The sequence below is a fragment of the Geotrypetes seraphini genome, chromosome 5 (assembly GCF_902459505.1).
Source record: "Geotrypetes seraphini chromosome 5, aGeoSer1.1, whole genome shotgun sequence".
Classification (NCBI taxonomy): domain Eukaryota; kingdom Metazoa; phylum Chordata; class Amphibia; order Gymnophiona; family Dermophiidae; genus Geotrypetes; species Geotrypetes seraphini.
The window spans coordinates 59,132,653-59,151,983 of record NC_047088.1 but is presented as its reverse complement, the minus strand read 5'-3'; the positions used below and the strand labels follow the sequence as shown (position 1 = coordinate 59,151,983).

Here is a 19,331-nt window from a genome sequence, read left to right as displayed (position 1 = left end):
TTCTTAGTGCATACTTTGCACCATTTTGTTAGCCTTTATCTATAACACCTCTAGCCTCTCCATGTGCTTCAAGGGGTATGACTTTCAGAATGTGGCATAGTACTACAGGGGATATTTCACAAGTGACCTATAAAATGCCAGGATCCTCTCCTTTTTATACTTTACATCATCCAGATTCAGATGTGCCCTTGAATAAGATTTGTCTCCCCAGTGATCAAACAATGAGGGACCCTTCCCCTCTTGTTTTCTTGATTTGCTACAGCAGGGGTTTGCCATTACCTTCTCATGAGGCATGGAGGGTTAAGTGAGCTGCTCTGACATTCAAATCTGGGCCTTCTGGTTGCTATCATATATAATGTAAAAAAGAAGTATTTAAAAGAGGCTAATGCTTCTCAGTGCTAAGGTAAAATAAATCCCCAAAGACATGATGAAAAGTCACAAAAATGAGTGGTCCTGAAAAAGTGTGAATATCTCAGAAAAGTTTGAAAAGCAGAAACATCATATTAGTATCTTTAGTAAATGGATATTCCCTCCGAATCCCTATAGGTTTACCATAGGACTGGAGGAGTAGTGTAACATAGAAACATGATGACAGATAAAGGCCAAATGGTTCATAGACAGTAACACGGAAGACAAAGGCGCGCGCTGACAACTGAGCGCAAGACGGAGGCGCGCGCAGAAGAAAAAGACTGTTTTTAGGGGCTGCGACGGGGGTTTTTGTTGGGGAGCCCCTCCCACTTTACTTAATACAGATCGCGGCGGCATTGTGGGGGGTTTGGGGCATTGTAACCCCCCACATTTTAGTGAAAATGTAACTTTTTCCCTAAAAACAGGCAAATAAGCTCCTTCTGCGCTGCTGTATTCCTTTTACACCTTGCCCCATAGTTGCAACATGTGAAGCATGCTAAAGCAAATGGGAAAGCCAAACTGAAAGCAAAATACAGTAGACTCTCAGTTAACTGGCATCCATGGGGATTAATAGACACCAGATAAATGTATTTTCTGGTTGCATGAAAGAGTTACTATTAAAAACAGGCTTAACTAATACTATACCCCAGACATGTGGTAGGCAAAGCGAGGGCGTACTCAGGTTGTGACGTGCCAAGTTTACACTTAAATTTCCACCAGAAATTGATTTTATTTTCATTTTGATTTAAAGTATTACAGTATTTCTTAGATTTTTTTTTTTGATTGCTTGAGAGATCTGGTTAATTGAGTTCTGGTTAACAGAGAATTTACTCTATATGAATCCCATAAAGAATCCTGTCAACCCTTTCTATAGATCTACAGTGTAAAACATTTCAAAAGTCATGCCTCTCTATGCATTTCCCACTTGTTTCTATTAGGTATGTTTCTACCTACACATCTTAGATTTCATCTGACCGGTTACCATCAAAAATTATTTAATGATACCACTATTTCATTTATTTCTTTCTGACTGTGTTCCTTGAAATAGGCCCTAAATAGCAAAATATCTCACTCTAATGTATTAGATCTAAGTACAGTATATTAAAATACCAACAGTTCATCATAAAACAATTTTTTTGACTGTCAAGCAACATCTATTTCTATTGTGAAGGTGTCAAGGCAAAATACAGTATACCTCTAGCATGATATCGCTTGATTGGCTTTAAAATAAATAAATAAAATTTTTTTTAAAAAAAATAAATATATATATATATATATCTTGCCTTCCAGCTATCCCAGACTTTACTTCTATTTTATAATTCTCTTTCTCTACTACATCTTATTTCAATAACATATTAAATGAGACATACGGTACATAAATTGTATATTGACAAAGATAACTTTTTTTTCATAATATACTTTCAATGTGCTAATCACATCATACATTAGACGCCTGAAAAATTCAATACAATGTTTTTAAACTATCCTTTCTAGCTGCACATCTATATCACTCTCATTTATAAATATCACATATTATAAAACATTTTGGTATTTTACAGTAGCCTCGAGTTTAATCTTAAGGCTAAATTTTACTGCTTAGTGTTATTGTGTTAGGGCAGGGGTGTCAAAGTCCCTCCTCGAGGGCCGCATTCCAGTCGGGTTTTCAGGATTTCCCCAATGAATATGCATGAGATCTATTAGCATACAATGAAAGCAGTGCATGCAAATAGATCTCGATAGATCTCATGCATATTCATTGGGGAAATCCTGAAAACCTGACTGGATTGTGGCCCTCGAGGAGGGACTTTGACACCCCTGTGTTAGGGCATGCTAATATCATTAATGCATATTAGGATCTTTTTTATTAAAATGAGTTAAATAAGAAGAATGTACCATCTTGTGGGCAAGTGGTTCATATTTTTACAGATGTAGACAAGACCACTCAATTAAGACAAAAAAGCTTTCCTTCAGCTTAAACCTCATGTTTTAGAAGTAGGAGGCACATTTTTCCTAAAATTTTCCTGCAAATGCTTGGTTACATATGAAAATTATTCTTATATTGTTTAGACCCTACTCATCTTTTCTTTTACCCAAGGAATCTAGTTCAACATGATTAATTAATTAAAGATAATTTAGGGTTCTTAAGGAATTACTAGTGATGATCCTAGGCTGATTTTCCCTTGATGTGGACTCAATGGCGTACCTAGGGTATGTGGCACCAGGGGCCCATCATTTTTTGACCCCCCCCATGTAAAAAAATATTTTTTGTAATAACCATGAAAAATAAATGGTCATAATAGAAACAGGCACTGAAAATTTTCTTTTATTGAACCTCATATATATAACCATTAATCCAAACTTAACATAAATTATGTCTGAATTGTCATGACTTCAGAAGTACATATGGAGTTGTTGCAGGTGATGCTTGGGACAGTTCTGATTGTGTTAGTTCGGTTTTATGTGTTTTTGAATAGAAGGGTTTTTATTTCTTTTTTGAAGGTTTTGTAGTCTGTGGTCGAGGTCAATAGGTTGTAGAGTTGGGGGTCGAGTGTTAGGAGATTGTCGAACAGTTTTTTTTCTTTTGACAATTTTGGTTGGAAGGTGTGTGAATGGTGCGTGAGTTCTCCTATGTCTGGTTGAAGTGGATTTAATTATTTAGCTGAAGAAATTAGTAACCCCCCCATTCCACACACATTAATTCTCTTCCATTTTTGTTCCCATTCTAAAAAACACTGATAAGTTCCCAGAAAAAAAAATACATTAAAATAAGAAGTGAAAAAAAAAGGCCCCTACAGATGAGAAGATAACATAACAATAGCCTAACTGGGTCAGACCAATGGTCCATCATGCCCAGTAGCCCATTCTCATGGTAACCAATCCAGGTCATTAGTATCTGGTCAAAACCCAAAGAGTAGCAACATTCCATGCCACCGATCCAGGGCAAGTAGACACTTCCCCCATGTCTTAATAACCACTTCCCTCCCCTTCAGATTCACCGAACTCTGGAACAACCTTACCTCCCCTCTTCGGAACCTGAGTGCTCTCCAACCCTTCCGTAAACATCTGAAAACCTGGCTTTTCTCAAGAATCTAACACCCCCCTACTCATCTGTCATCCTAGCCCTCTAACATTCTTCTTTCCTCTGATCTTCATCTAGCCCTTCCTTGTAGTTCCTTCTCATTACAATTTCTGTAAACCATGCTGAGCTCCACAACCATGGAGATGGTGCGGTATACAAACCTAAGGTTTAGTTTAGTTTAGACTATGGACTTTTCCTCCAGGAATTTGTCCAAACCTTTCTTAAAATCAGCAATGATATCTGCTTTTACCATAACTTCTGGCCACTTCATTTTTAAGCTTAATTCTTTCCTTCCAAACAGAAACCTTGCTAGATGTCAAATACAGAAAGAACAAGGTAACTTCACAAGGACTTAGCTGTGCAGGAAATGTGAATCTCCTCATACACCCACCATATGGTGCAAAAATGTGTAAAGATCTGTTTTTTTCTTTCGATCACTACATAGTCTAATGCCACACAAGCAGCGCTGTTACAAACATATTCTGAAGGTCAATGCTAAGGTTAACAAAATTTCCTTCCTTGGACCACAAGGAGATACTGACAAACCACTAGAAGAGATCCCAAAACAACTACCCAGGCACAACACCCAAAGACCCACTCAGTGTGTGAACCAGTTGAGTGGAATGGACTAACTGGGGGGTGGAAATGGGCCCAGAGTTTGCTCAGCAGAATTTCCCAGACCACCTCTTTCTCTCAACACATTGACACGCTGCCGCCACCATCACCACCATTAGGAACACCTCAACCGGTAGGCCAGCAATGCTTATAAACTTTATAAAACACATTATTATATTTTCTTATAAAGCACATATTTTAATTGAACTCTCTGACATCCTCAGCTTTGCCATTCACAAAAATAGAAGGAAGAAAAGTTCCCGTTTCCTGTTGTCTCATGTCCCTGGCTTTTACAATATTTTTCTTCTGCAGACCCTTCAAAAGTCTGACCAAATCCTCGTTTCACTTGCATTATAAAGTACTGAGGATGCCATCTCTCTCCAATCCCAGGTCCTAAAGTCTAAGGCAGTAGCGCAAACTAGTGCTGCCCGATTCAAGAAAAAAAAAATTTTCGATTCGATTCAGCCTATTGAATTGGTTTTTCGATTCAACTTTCCTGCCCAATTGGGTGTTTGTTTGTTTTTTTTAAAACATCCTGGTGGGTTTATTTTATAGCTTTTTCACCCCCCTTTGGCTTCTCCTAACCACACTGGCGCTGTGGTGTAAATAAAATAAAGAAACAAAAAGGATTTTTCCTCTCTGTTAAATCTTAGCTCACGTTTGCGGTCTAACACCAGCTCTGGCAGGATACACATTTCAAATCTGACATATTGTAATCACAAAACAGAAAATAAAATTAGTTTTTCTACCTTTTGTTGTCTGGTTATTTTTCAAATCTTGTTGGTCCAAGGCTCTGGTTGTCTTCTGATAACTTGCTTGCCAGGGTCTCCTTCTTCCTTCTTTCTGCATGCTAATAATCCATCTGCCATCTCTGTTCTCCCCGTTTCCCTTCCCTCCCCAGGAGGTCTGGCATCTATCCTTTTTTCGTCTCCCTCCACAGATCTATCTTTTCTTAACTACCCTTTCATCCAGCATCTCTCCCTCCTTCCCCACCACCCCAGGGTCCACCATCTCTCCCTTTCTTTTCCCAACTACCCTCCTATCCAGTATCTCTATCCCCCCTCCACACCATCCCTTGTGTCCAACTTCTCTCCCTTTCTGTTCCTTCCCTCTCTAAAAATTATGGTCCATCATCTCTCCCTCTTCTCTATTTTCAGACCCATTATTTCTTCCCACCCAAAGTCTGGCATATGCGCGTCTCTTTGAACCCCCTCATTCCCTCCGTGTATTTCTACACCAGGGCCCCCCTCCCTGAAGGCCTGCCCCCCCCTTAAAGGTCTGCATCCCACCACTGAAGGCCTGCACTCCCCCCCCGGAAGGCCTGCACTTCCCCCCCGAAGGCCTGCACCCTCCCTCCGAAGACCTGCACCCCCCTTGAAGGCCTGCCTGCCTGCCCGCCCCCCCCGAAGGCCTGCCTGCCTGATCCCCTTGAAGGCCTATCCCCCCCTTGAAGGCCTGTCCCCCCTTGAAGGCCTGCCTGTCCCCCCCTTGAAGGCCTGTCCCTCCCTTGAAAGCCTGCCTGCCTGCCTGACCCCCCCCTTGAAGGCCTGTCCCCCCTTTGAAGGCCTGCCTGCCTGTCTCCCCTATGAAGGCCTGCCTGCATGTCTCCCCTATGAAGGCCTGCCTGTCCCCCCCCTTGAAGGTCTGCCTGCCGGCCTGCCTGCCCGCCCCACCCCGAAGGACCGCTTGCCCCCCCTGGCCTCCCTGCACAACCTGAATCAGGCCTTGAGGGGATGCTCCCGGCCTTGAGTTCAGTCCCCCCCCCCACCCCCGAAGGACAGCTCGCCCCCCTGGCCTCCCTGCACCACCTGAATCAGCCCACAGCGGGATCGCAATGTCAGCGATCCCTTCGCTGCTTCGGAGCTGCTTCCTCCGCTGCGGTCCCGCCCCTTCTCTGACGTTAGAGGAGGGGAGGTGTGGGACCGCGGCGCAGGAAGCAGCGCCAAAGCAGCTCAGGGATCGCTGACATCGTGATCCCGCTGCGGGCTGCTTCATAGGTGGTGCAGAGAGGCCAGGGGGCAAGCGGTCCTTCAGGGGTGGGGGGAACTGAATGGCAAGGCTGGGAGCACCCCCCCTCAGGGCTGGCACCCGGGGTGGACCGCACCCCCCCCGCCCCCCCTTAGTACGCTACTGTGTGGACTACAATCTTATTAGAAGGGAAGATATGATAATTGTTTGGGGGGGGAATGGTTGATTATGAACATGAGAAAGATGAATGTGCTTTTATTGTATTACTATGAGTTGCATTGGTTGTATTGCACTGTTGTAGTTTTGAAAATTAATTAAGAATAGAAACATAGAAACATAGAGCATGACGGCAGAAAAGGGCCGACGGCCCAAGTCTGCCCACTCAAGAACCCTCCCTCCCTCGAGAATCCATCTATTAAGCATTCCTCTTAAGCGACCCCACCAGTCTGTCCCATCGTCCCTTGAAGTCAAGCGTGTTACTGGCCTCAACTACCTGTCGTGGAAGACCATTGTTTTTTTAAAAAAGAAGTGAAGATATGATAAACAATATGGTACTATAATTTTTTTCTTTTTTTATTATTCCTATTTTCTACTGTAGAAACTTATATAAATTTCAATTTAAAAAAAGGAGTTAAGCGTTTAACATAGGGATAATGTGCTGAAATAGGTTACCACATGACCACATTAAGGTGTTTTGCAGTACTTTACATGCTTCAATGCATTAAATGTATGTCACTGAATTTTTCATTCAGAGGCTGTGGCATGCATGTAGAGTGTGAGCCCAGACCATCTGATTCGGTTTAGGTTACCCAAAGTTGAGCATGTATCATAGATCTACATATAATCTAATTAGCTAATTAGATGCTAACAATCAATCATTTCTGTTAACAAGCACTTCATTCATAGTAATTTAGAGTTCCATGCGGATCTGCCTTATGCCCTATTCTATAACATGCAAGTCTGAATTTCTCAAACTTTTTCATTCAGGAGCCATGGCATACATGGAGAGTGGATGCATAAGTGTTAGCAAGCTAGCATGCTATGGGGTAAATTATATCTATGGTTCTTTGAATTGCATTTATGGTACCTATTTTTATATGAATTGCACCTATATAGGTGCTTGAGGCGCGATTCTCTAACCGGCGCTGTCGCGTGATTGATATGCGATCAGCAGCTGCTTTATACATCATGTAACACCAGAGTTGTTATGAGAGGGCTATGGATGGGTCAAGAGCATTCCCAGAAATTAGGCATAGTAGTATAACGCCTAATGCCATTGAAATCGAGGTATTAGTTGAGTACCAGCATTTATACCAGGCTTTGATAGGCATAAATGCCGATGCCCAAACTTACAATATATATATCCTGGATCAAATATAGTTCAATATATGTTTTTTAAGGACACCTCAGCCCCACCACTCCACCGCTGTAATGATTTGCTACTGCGGGAAGAATTATGTGGTGCCTCATCATTGGCTGTCCATTTTATTTTGGTTTATAACGTATTTCAAAGAGTGTTCAAAACATTTCTTCAATAGGTGAAAACTTTTATAATATATGTCTTCAATTGTGTAAAAATATAAATATTACTTATCTCAGCCAAACCTGGGAGTCAGACCCGACATGTTTCGCACTAAGAAAGTGCTGTCTCAAGGGTCTCCCTAAGAGATAAAGGAAGCAAGCTATTACATATGTGCCTGTCTTAGCCTCTCCCCACCTAACTTAAAATATTACTTATTCGTTTCAGTCTAAATAAATCAAAAAAACTCACCGGGGCTGCCGCTGTCATCCGACTCCTATTCAGTTCTGTGAAAGATGGCGGCGGCAGCCCTCGGCAGCATTTAAATATCCTGTCCAATAACAACATAGTCCTGCCCCCTATGATGACATCAGCCCGAAATTCAACCAATCAATGTCCCCCATTCCACTTCACTGTTTAATCCCCGTGGCTCAACAGTATCAAGCATAAAAATGTATCGTTGTTCATTTTCATTAAGTTTTATTTGATCTTTCCCACCCTCCAACCCCGTAACAACATTTATGACACGCCATCTTAAATCACTAATAGTATGTTTGTGTTTATGCCAGTGATCGACCAACGGAGCCTGCGCTATCTCATTACTAATGCGCAACTTATGCTCTGTCAATCTTACCTTGATCTTCCTATTTGTGCGACCAATGTAGACCAGGTCGCACGGACAAACTATTGCATAAATCACATCTTGTGAATTGCAATCTGTATCGGATCTTGACCTAAGTACCACCTGCCTCCCTGGGACTTTCCACGTATCCCCTTGGATGGTAAGGGGGGCAGGACTATGTTGTTATTGGACAGGATATTTAAATGCTGCCGAGGGCCGCCACCGCCATCTTTCACAGAACTGAATAGGAGTCGGATGACAGCGGCAGCCCCGGTGAGTTTTTTTGATTTATTTAGACTGAAACGAATAAGTAATATTTTAAGTTAGGTGGGGAGAGGCTAAGACAGGCACATATGTAATAGCTTTCTTCCTTTATCTCTTAGGGAGACCCTTGAGACAGCACTTTCTTAGTGCGAAACATGTCGGGTCTGACTCCCAGGTTTGGCTGAGATAAGTAATATTTATATTTTTACACAATTGAAGACATATATTATAAAAGTTTTCACTTATTGAAGAAATGTTTTGAACACTTTTTGAAATACGTTATAAACCAAAATAAAATGGACAGCCAATGATGAGGCACCACATAACTTTTCCCGCAGTAGCAAATCATTACAGCGGTGGAGTGGTGGGGCTGAGGTGTCTTTAAAAAACATATATTGAACTAAAACTACTATTTGATCCAGGATATATATATTGGAGGTTTATTGATTTCTATACTGGACATAAACAGCATAAATAGTAATATAGCCAGTGACGTGATGCCCAAACTTAGGCACAAAATGAGTGATAAGATAGTATTCTGCCACACAGAGCATCCTTTACAGAATCGTTTCTCAACTCAGTCCTGGAGTATCCCCTTGCCAGCCAGGTTTACAGGATATCTACAATGAATATGCATAAAATTAATTTGCATACATTGCCTCAATTATATGCAAATGACTTTCATGCATATTTTTTGTGGATATCATGAAGTCCTGACTGGCAAGGGCCTTAGGCACCTCGGCCAACTAGAATCTTAGGCCCATCTCCCAGTGCATTCTGGGATGTGCTGGGAGTGACTTAATATTCCGATTGGCCAGATACCCTAGGCCCCTCCTATGGGGGTAGCTTTGGGGATCTAGCCAATCAAAATATTAGGCCACTCCCAGCGCATCTCAGAATGCACTGGGAGACGGGCCTAAGATTCTGGTTGGCCCAGGTGCTTAAAGCACCTCCTACAGGAGGGGCCTTAAGTGCCTTGGCCAGTTAGGGCCTTAGGCCCCTCCCCGGTGCATCCCAAGATGCACTGGTAAGGGGCAGGCCCGCCATTCCAACAAAGGCAGGCCTACCGGCTGGACACAGTAAGAACCCATCCATCCGGCCATCTAAAAAAAGGTTTGTGGGGTCCTGGTGGGTTAGGAAGGGTCCTAGTGGGGATGGGGGAATCCTGGTAGGGGTGGGGGGTCTGGGTGGGGATGGCCTTGGGAGGTCTGGGGGGGTGGCATCCCTCCTGCTGGCAAACTTTTGGGAGCTGGGGGTTATCTGGTAGGAGAGATTGGGTATCTCTGCTGCTGGAGTACTATCGTGAGTCATGGTGGGTGCCAAGCAGGACAGAATGGGCATCTCTCCTGCCATGATCATTTGGGGGGGTTATGGTGGGTGCTGGGCAGGAGGGGCTGGGCATCCCTCCTGCTGCGATTGATATGAGGGCGGGGGAGGACGAGTTGCCTGGGACGCTGAACTAATCACGGCAGCTGCAATCAGCTCATCAGCCCAATCCAGAACTTGGTCCAAGTCAGAACGTATAGGTTTCATACAGGCAACCTCATCCAACTTTTGATTATGCCTGCTGAAGTCGGCCCACATCCCGCCCACCTCCAACCCTACCCACTCCTCCAAAAATGCCCCTTTTCACTCTGGGCGCACAGAGGCAGTCAAAAGGCCTAAGCTGGTTTTAGATATGTATAAAACCCTGTTCAATTATCGGTACTTGGATAACCTGTTATTTTGATCCTCCAAGTGCCAATTTAGGCGTGTTTTTAGACATATTTCCATTTCAATTATGTACCTCATAGTATTTAAACTGCTTTGATTGCAAACACAAAAGGCAATATATCAAATCCCCTTTCCCTTAATAATACCTTTTATGAAAATCAACATGAATAGTATATTTTACAAAGTTCTTTTAGATAGAAGGAAATATATATTTAAAATAATAGCAATAATATCCTAAATACAAGGTATACAGATGCAAAAGCATTGCAGGGACCCACCTTAAGAAGCTCATAGTGCTGAATACCATTTACCCCAACATCAGGATCAATAGCAGAAGGGACAGAATACCGAGAATTGATAGCTGTATTCTCAGGAATGGAGATATTGATGACAGTGGAAGGAAAGAGAGGAGCATTGTCATTGATGTCCTCTATCAGGAAGCGGATTTTGACCAGTCTAAAAACTTCATCTGGTAAAACAGCTACTTCCACTTCATAAAAGCATCGGTTTTCCATAAAAATGCCAGAGCACAGCTTCTCACGGTCTATCCGGTTGGTGGTAGTGAAGATCTCTCCAGTGTTCTCCTCTATCCGCACAAGAGGCACATCCCCAGTTTTATAAACCAGCTTAAACTGGAGAGGAGCTGAGAGAGGCACATCTGGATCTAGTGTGAGGTTTAGGTCCTTGAGCAAGTTGCCAATCAGGACATTCTCGGGCAATTCTTCTCGTACTGCGTAATTTTTCTCCTGAGCACCAGACCGAAATACTATACAGGCAAACAATGCTGCCAAGAGGTATATTGCAGACAGCAAGTCCATTTCCAGAAGAGCTAACAGATCTTCCTTTATAGCACTGGGGTTTCTAGAAAAGAAAAAAAGAAATGATTATTAATTTTTAAATGTGCTAGCAAACCACAACCTTATTTTAACATAGTCCAACACACACCTGACTTTCTTAAACCTATATCAGGGGCTAATTTGCATAAAAACATTAAAGCAAACCAAAAAAATATATAAATAATATGCGTGAACATATGCATACTGCCTGATATTCAGCACTATTTACGTAGCCAGGAGCCATTCCTAGCCAGTTGAATCGTACTGAGCTGGCTAAATTCTAATATTCAGAGCCAGAGGGCTTTAGCTAGACCAGTCAGTGGCTATGTTTATTTATTTAAAAATTTCTTACTTGCAACATCCTATAGTTCTGTGTGAGGTACAAAGTTACATTCACAACAATAAAAGCAGGACTTAGGGATCCTTTTACAAAGGTGCGTTAGGGCCTTAACGCGCAGAATAGTGCACGCTAATCCGGTGCGTGTGCTAAAAACACTAGCGCACCTTTGTAAAAGGAGCTCTTATTGTACAAATAATACCCAAACATCAATTCAGCTTCCTTACAGAACTGTCATTGCAGGAAAAATACAAACAAACACATTCTGAGAAATATCGCACAAACAATTCAGTTTTTCAAGTTTCTTATTACATTTGATTAATCGCTTAATCCGAATTCTAAGCGATGTACAGATTCATAAAAATTACAGAGTAAAGGAAGACAGACTTAAAATGACAATTTCCTATAGCTTAATAGTGGAGACACTTTCATTACGTTGAGTGGTAGGGTGTTCCATAACAATGCGCCTTGAATCGTTATCATGAGATGTTAACAACTTCAATAAAGGCATTGCCAAAGTGTTGTGACGGGATATAAATAAAGCTATTATTATTATTATTGTTATTATTATTATTATTGTCGGTTAGCACCAACATTCACTGGCTAACCAGTGACCTGATGGACCCACATAAATAGCAGGTCTGTGTTTGGCTTTTATAACTTAGCTGGTCAGCCGATGAATATTGGTTTAACTGTATTTTTCTATCATCTCTCTAATCTTTCTCTCTGTATTTTTATATCTTGTTATATTTGTATAGCTATGTAAATATAGGTCTAGATCAGTGGTTCTTAAACCTGTCCTAGGTCAGTCTAACTTTTAAGGCTTTAGATTTTGGGGTACCTTCCCTTTTAGCTAGCACCACTATTCCATGCACCCCATCTAGACATTTGCATTCAGTTGATTCACATAGATTTGTTCTCCCCTCCCCTCGATATGCCTACTGTGAATCTACCCAGACAGTTGCATACTTTTTCTTATCTCCTTTGCTTTGGAATAGCTTACATCCATATTTACAGTATGAAGTGGTATATCCCCCCTCCCTTTTTTTACAAAACCGTAGTGTGGGTTTTAACGCCAGCCACAGTGGTAACAGCTCCGACACTCATGCCATGGTCAGCAGGGGGGGGAGGGGGGAATTGGTTAAAATATGACTTTTTTTTTTTTCAAATTGCATTTAAGGTTAACACATTCTAGTATTTGGCTCCGGCAGTGGCGGTAACTGCTTTGACGCTCATAGAATTCCTATGAGCGTCGGAGCAGTTACCACCAGTGCCGGCGCTAAAAACCCACGTTACCCGTTCGTAAAAGGGGAGGGCGGGTAATTGCATGGGCTTATTTCAATTGGAAATAGTTTGGAATGTTTAGCCTTTTTTTCCCTTTATTTCCTATCAATTTTTGGCACTCTTTTATTTTAGTATTTATTTAGTATTTTATATGGTATATTTTATTGTAAGCTGCTTTGACCTTTTGTGCAACTCCAAAAATATTATTTAAATAACACTGAGGCCTGGATTCTCAAAAAGCCGCCTAAGGTTAGTCGCTGGCAGGCCTACTAGCACCTAACTTTGGGTTTTTATTGGTTCTAAATGGTGTGATAATTGGTCATACCATTAAAAACCAATTAAAACCTAACAATAACAAAACAATTAGGTGACGCTAGGTGGCCTCTCAGACCAGCACCCAGGTCAGTGGCATCTACATTGCCTAAGGACGTTGAAGCTCGGAAATTGGCATAATTAGAGGCAGTGCCAGGCTTCGGCATCACTAGGCGACCCTAGCTGCAATTCAGGAAGGACTCTAGGTGTCAGAAATGCAGGCCTGCAAAACCCTGGCCTATATTTCCAGCAACAAGGGTCATTGGAAGTCGCAGTTCTGGAAGCATGCCTGTCGGTGATTGATATGTGGCTGGCACTGCATACAGAATCCAGGCCCGAGTGCCTTCTAAAGAACATTTGAAAAGGGAACAATTAAAAACTCTTTCTCTTTATAAAAGGCACAGAAAGTAAAAACTACCCTCTCTCGACATTTCTGACTGGTAAAATGCTGATACACTTAAATGCATTCCAAAATGTGTAAAGAACTGTCAAAGAGCCAGCTGAAGTCAGCGAACTGGTCTGATAGCAGGAGCAAATAAAACAGAGAGAACTCCTAAAGGACATAAACCTTAGGGAAAAAAAAAAGGTTAAAGTCAGATTATAACTGACCTAAGAAAATCAAGAATATAAAATAGGAAACAGAAAGTGAATTAAGTCTAATAAATGTTCCATTCCTAGTAGGGGGTCCTGTTACTAACTGATTTAGTGGACACTAACCTTAGCATTTAGCGTGCGCTAAATCAATTAGAGCACACTAAATCGGTTAGCGTGCCTTAGTAAAAGGACCCCTAAGGGTTTGTTTGTTTTTTTACTGAGTTATGCTAAAAAGCAGCCTGCACTCTCCTCAGTGCGGGTCTTTCATGCATGCTGATCCACTTTTAGTGTGGAGGTAAAATGACCCCATATTCCATTATTCCCATTAATAGCCACATGCTAATTTCCCCATTAGTATATGGCCATTAATGTGTGAGCCCTTTCTGACACCTATTTTCTAAGCAGTAAGGGCTCATCCTGCACTAATCAGTTAGCACACAGTGATTTAACTGCATTATCTAATTAGCATAGAACATGCCCCTAGTACTAAAAATTAAATTCTAATTTTTAGCATTTGCATAGCACAAGCCGATCTCAAAACCACTGCGGGATAACTGAGCACTTCCCACAGTAGGTTTGGATGGGTTTTTTTTTAATCTTGCAGTAAGCACATGTTAGTTACTGGTTATGGTGCCTATTGTAAGCCTATTCTATAAAGAAAAATAGTTATGAGCACTTATACCAGCCCTATAGCTGACGTAAATATCCCCATCTAATTATGGGTGAGCACTCATATAAATTATGGTATTCTATAATTTACAAGATGTTAGGAATTATTTGAAGTGGGATGGTAAACAAGATCAAGAATGTCATAATGCTTCTTAACTGCTCCATAGTGCAACCTCACCTTGAGTATTGCGTTCAATTCTGGTCACCTTATCTCAAAAAAGATATAGCAGAACTAGAAAAGGTTCAAAGAAGACTGACCAAGATGATAAAAGGGGTGGAACTCCTTTTGTATGAGGACAAACTTAAGAGGTTAGGGCTCTTTAACTTGTAAAAGAGATGGCAGAGGGGAGATATTATTGAAGTCTACAAAATCATGAGGGGTGTAGAATGGGTACAAGTGAATCAATTTTTTACTCCTTCATAAATTGCAAAGACTAGGGGACCCTCTATGAAGTTACAGGGAAATACTTTTAAAACCAACAGGAGGAAATATTTTTCCACTCAGAGAATAGGTAAACTCTGGAATTGGTTGTCAGAGGAAATGGTAAGAGTAGTTAATGTAACTGGTTTTAAAAAAAGGTTTGGACAAGTTTCTGGAGGAAAAGTCCATAGTCTGCTATTGAGACAGACATGGAGGAAGTTGTTGCTTGCCCTGGATCAGTAGCATGGACTGTTGTTACTACAGTGGTACCTCGGAATCCGAATGCCCCAGAATTCAAACGATTTGTTTTTCTTCATTTTTGCCCTGGAATCCGAACGCTGCTTTGGAATCTGAACTGCAAACAATGCTCAGCCCAAAGCTTCCCTTCTGATGCAACTTCTTGTTTCCGCCTGGGAGGGAAGCTTTGGGCTGAACACCACTTGCAGCTGCCATTGCCGATCTTGCTGTCTTGCTGTTGGGGATCTCGATCATGTTGCCTCTGCTGCTGAGGATCCTGATCTTGCTGCCTCTGCTGCTGGGGGTCTGTTTCTGCCAGGTAGGCTAGATCTTGCAGAGTTTGTGGGTCCAAGGAATGGATTAATCCAGTTTCTATTTTTTTCAATGGAAAAACTTGTTTTGGAACTTGAACGGGGTTCTGGAACAGATTAAGTTTGGATTCCAAGTACCAGTGTATTTGGTTTTTTACCAGGTACTAGTGACCTGGATAGGTCACCGTGAAGACGGAATACTGGGCTAGATGAAGCATTGGTCTGACCCAGTAAGGCTGTTATTGTGTTCTTATAGGTATTTTACAAGAGGCCATGCATACACATAACACTTCAAAAATACTACTATTTACTATTTGCATCTAAAACCTAGGCATCATGTTAAATCATTACTACCATGAAGGATAAAAATCTGAAATGCAATATGGTAAAACCACAAGACCCCAAAACCTTTACAAAACTCAAAACAAAATATACAAATCCAGTACTTTCTTAATCCATATGGCTGCAAAGTGTTCACATAAAGCATGAACTTTCTTTTCCCCTCTTTTAATAAGACCTGGTTTATTTCCCCCCAGCCCAGGAAAATGTGCATTATTGCAACTCAAAAGCTTCAAATCTATGCATCATTTTTATATAACAGGTGAAAATGGATGTGTCTAATATCTCTTTTTTCATTCAAATCATGTTCCTATAGTCTTTTCTGATTTTTTTTTTTCAGTTTGGCTATTTTTAATGTGCTCTTGCAAATTCCATAGTTAGAAACTATATGATTGTTAAATACTATAGTAAGTACTTCTGTTTTCTGCTCAGAACAAAATTTCTACATTCTAAGAAAAGGATCAAATTGATGTTAGACTTTGGGGACATTTTAGTCAACAATGGATAATGGCCTACATAAGTATACAGAGGCAGCCAGAGAGAAGTGCCTTTTCACTCATGATTACACATGGCACTCCAGGTGTTGCATTATGGGAAAACAATATAGAAAGTCTCTTAAGAATAAGAGAGCCATTGTTTTATTCTCTCGGTTTTTTTTAAATCAGAATGTTACTTTCTGCAATTCAAAATATGTGGTCATTAAGCAAGGAGGAACATTATACTGATTGCACTTGTAGTTTTAAATAGAGAGTTTGGTTCATTCTAAAGCATTCAAGAATCTGGGCAAAACTAGAAGCCAATATTTGTGATGTGTTGAACAGCAACTGTTGCAACAGGAGATATTCAAATAAAATCTAGATTTAAAAAAAAGGTGGGGTCAATATTCAAAGCAAATCTACCAGAGAAGAGAGGCTCCTGACTAACCCCCTCATTTACAAAGCCACACTAGCATTTTTAGTGCCAGCTATGGTGGTAACAGCTCCAATGCTCATAGAATCTGAACATGATACTTTGAGAGTATAGTGGAGGTGGAATAACTGGTAATTATAGAGGAGATAGGAAGGGATAAGGGGTTTTAAGAGTGGATGGGATGGGGATGGAGAGGGGAGGAGAGGGATGATGACTCCGATAACTTGTCTTGGTTTGGTAGAGATTGGTGAGCTTTGTGGGAAACGGCAAAGTTGGAATATGGTTATGGGTGGTAGGAAGAAAGGGGTTCGATGAGGGCTGGGCATCAGATCTCTGAGACTAATTTGAGTGGGGTCTCTGCATATTCTGCCTACAGTGGTTATGGGAACAGCTCATATAGGGCTAGGATATTGGAATATGGCGAGGATTAATTCACCGGTTAAGTGTTCTAAGATATTACAAGGTTTGAGAAAAATAGAACATACATATTGCACGCCTACAAGAAACTCATTTGTCTGATTCTGACTTTAGGATCTGACGGCAGTATAGATAGGTGGCTGAAATATAGGCCTTGGTTTTCCGGGCCTACATTTCAGTCACCTATCTTGCCATGAATCACAATTTGGTAGCTGCTTTTTCCCGCCTAATACCGCTTCCAGCGTTGGCCAAACCTACTTTGGCATTCCTCAGCTTAAAGCAGCTACCTAGCCATGATGCCAGACTCCTTTTAATTAGGCATCGGTAGGAGCTTCAACACAGCCATATTTTGCCATTTCTGATGGCATTTTTCAATTAACTTAGGCATCGGCAAGGTGCCTACCGACACCTAAATTTAGGCACTGGTTATTGAATTTCCCTATAAATGCTTCAAAGCTGCTCCAACGCTCATAGGAATTCTATGAGCATCGGAGCAGCATCAGAGCATTTAGCACTCTGAGCCATGGTAGAAACCTCTACCATGGCCTAATAAAGGGTGGGGGGGGGGGTAATTAACTGGAAAATATGCCAATCAACTGGAATATGGCAAGTTGGCCATTTAATTGAAAACCACAAATGGATATCTTTTGATAGCTTAAGAAATATATATGGTCTACCAGCCCATCAACAATGTAAATGAATCCAACTTTTACACTGTATAAAATTAGCTCATTCACAAAATGCATTATTTGTTCGTCTTTATGTACATCTCTGATATATAACAAAGGGGAAGCCTCCAAATGGTACAAATATTTGAAAGCCAATAAATTTACGTGCCCTTCTGGATTACAAAATATCTGGGAGTATGAAACTAAAATGCAATTTGAGGAATCATACTGAAAATATATCTGGATTTCTTCCTGAAAAACACTTCATTCAATCAGTGTTATGCAAACCATCTTTTTTTTTAATGCATCAAGTACCAAAAAACATGTTGGTCTTATTAAAAGGAAATAGGCACCATGGAGCATATGATATTTATATGTCAACGTCAGAACCTATTGGAACCATATTTGGAAAACTATCTATAAAGTATGAACTATTTTGTCATATCAAATAGTTATCCCCTCTCCCCCTTTTTTATAAAGCCGCATTAGACTTTTATATCGCCGGCCGTGGCAGTAAAAGCTCTGATGCTCATAGAATTCCTATGAGTGTCAGAGCTAATACCGCCATGGTCGGCGATAAAAAAGCCTAACGCGGTTTCATAAAAGGGCCCTATATTTGGTAATCTCAGTTTGACAAACAAATTACAGTAGATGATAAAAAAGCATGTCTACTAAAAATATGACTTATATTGACTTTAAAAACAATTACTTTGGAATAGAAAAACTATTTTTCAATTGGAATACAATAAATGGTGGAACATAATATGTTTATATGCTAAATATGAAAAAATAGTAGCAGAAAGAAATGGTACCTTGGACACATTTGAAAAGATATGGGCATCTTTAGAAAATTTCACATCACTAGAAGAAGGATGAGATCATTATTAAATATATGCTAAAGTACTACTGAAATATTGTAGCCATATAAATGATATTACAACCCAAAATTTCTTAAATATAGTGGTCTGATGATGAAACTAAATATAAAACCGCATATTGGATGTTTGTAAAGTTTGCAATTGCAATTACACATTGGAACATCTCCTTAGGAATAAACTTATGTTATACTAAATTATTACTATAGTTCATGTTTATATGTAAATTCATATAAAGTGCCAATAAAGATACTGAACTGAAAAAAAATTAATATTAATATTAATTTTACAACACATATTAATATTTGATTTACAAATCCTTTTTTTGAAGCCCCTTAAGGATATATTTTAAAAACTCACTTTATTTTGGATTGTGCATAATAGCGAATTCTATAAATGAGACACCTAAGTAACACATTTAAGAGATTGTTTGCAGTTACTATATCAAGTGGGAGAGATTCAAATTAACATATTTACAAGATTTCAAGTTCATTTCAGCCATCTATTTGAGAACCACAATGGAGAACATCATGGGCCATATGCAGCCCTGGGACCAGGCATTGAAAACCACTACCCTATAGAAACAAACAAAAAAATGGACTTTTAAATCCTCCATCTCCTAACAGCAGCTTTTTTAGATTAAATAAGGATCAAATATAATTAGATATACTGTACTCTCTGGAGAAGTGGCAAAAATGTTCAAAGTGAAAATACTGAGAAAAAAAAAATATTTCTCTGCAAAGCTATTTCTATCTTCCCTTTAGTTATAAAACATCTGTTATGGAAAAACCTGAATAAACGTAAAGGATCAGATAGAAACTTCTGGATAGTAACAGAGAAAATTCCCCATATCTGCAAAATAACTGTGCACACAGAAAGTAAAGTAACAGATCTACGTAAATTATTCAGACCAGAACCACCAGTTTGAAAGAGT

The 19,331-nt window shown here is 40.4% G+C and overlaps 1 protein-coding gene across 3 annotated transcripts in view; it reads right to left on the bottom strand.

Moving 5' to 3' along the window:
* Nucleotides 1-19,331, bottom strand: part of PCDH11X (protocadherin 11 X-linked) — a 1,806,309-nt gene that overhangs the window by 1,571,785 nt on the left and 215,193 nt on the right. For all 3 annotated transcript variants that reach the window (XM_033945367.1, XM_033945369.1, XM_033945370.1), the window contains exon 3: nucleotides 10,467-11,049. In XM_033945367.1, the coding sequence (XP_033801258.1) occupies nucleotides 10,467-11,006 (540 nt within the window). In that variant the 5' untranslated portion in view covers nucleotides 11,007-11,049. The remainder of the gene's footprint in view (nucleotides 1-10,466; nucleotides 11,050-19,331) is intronic.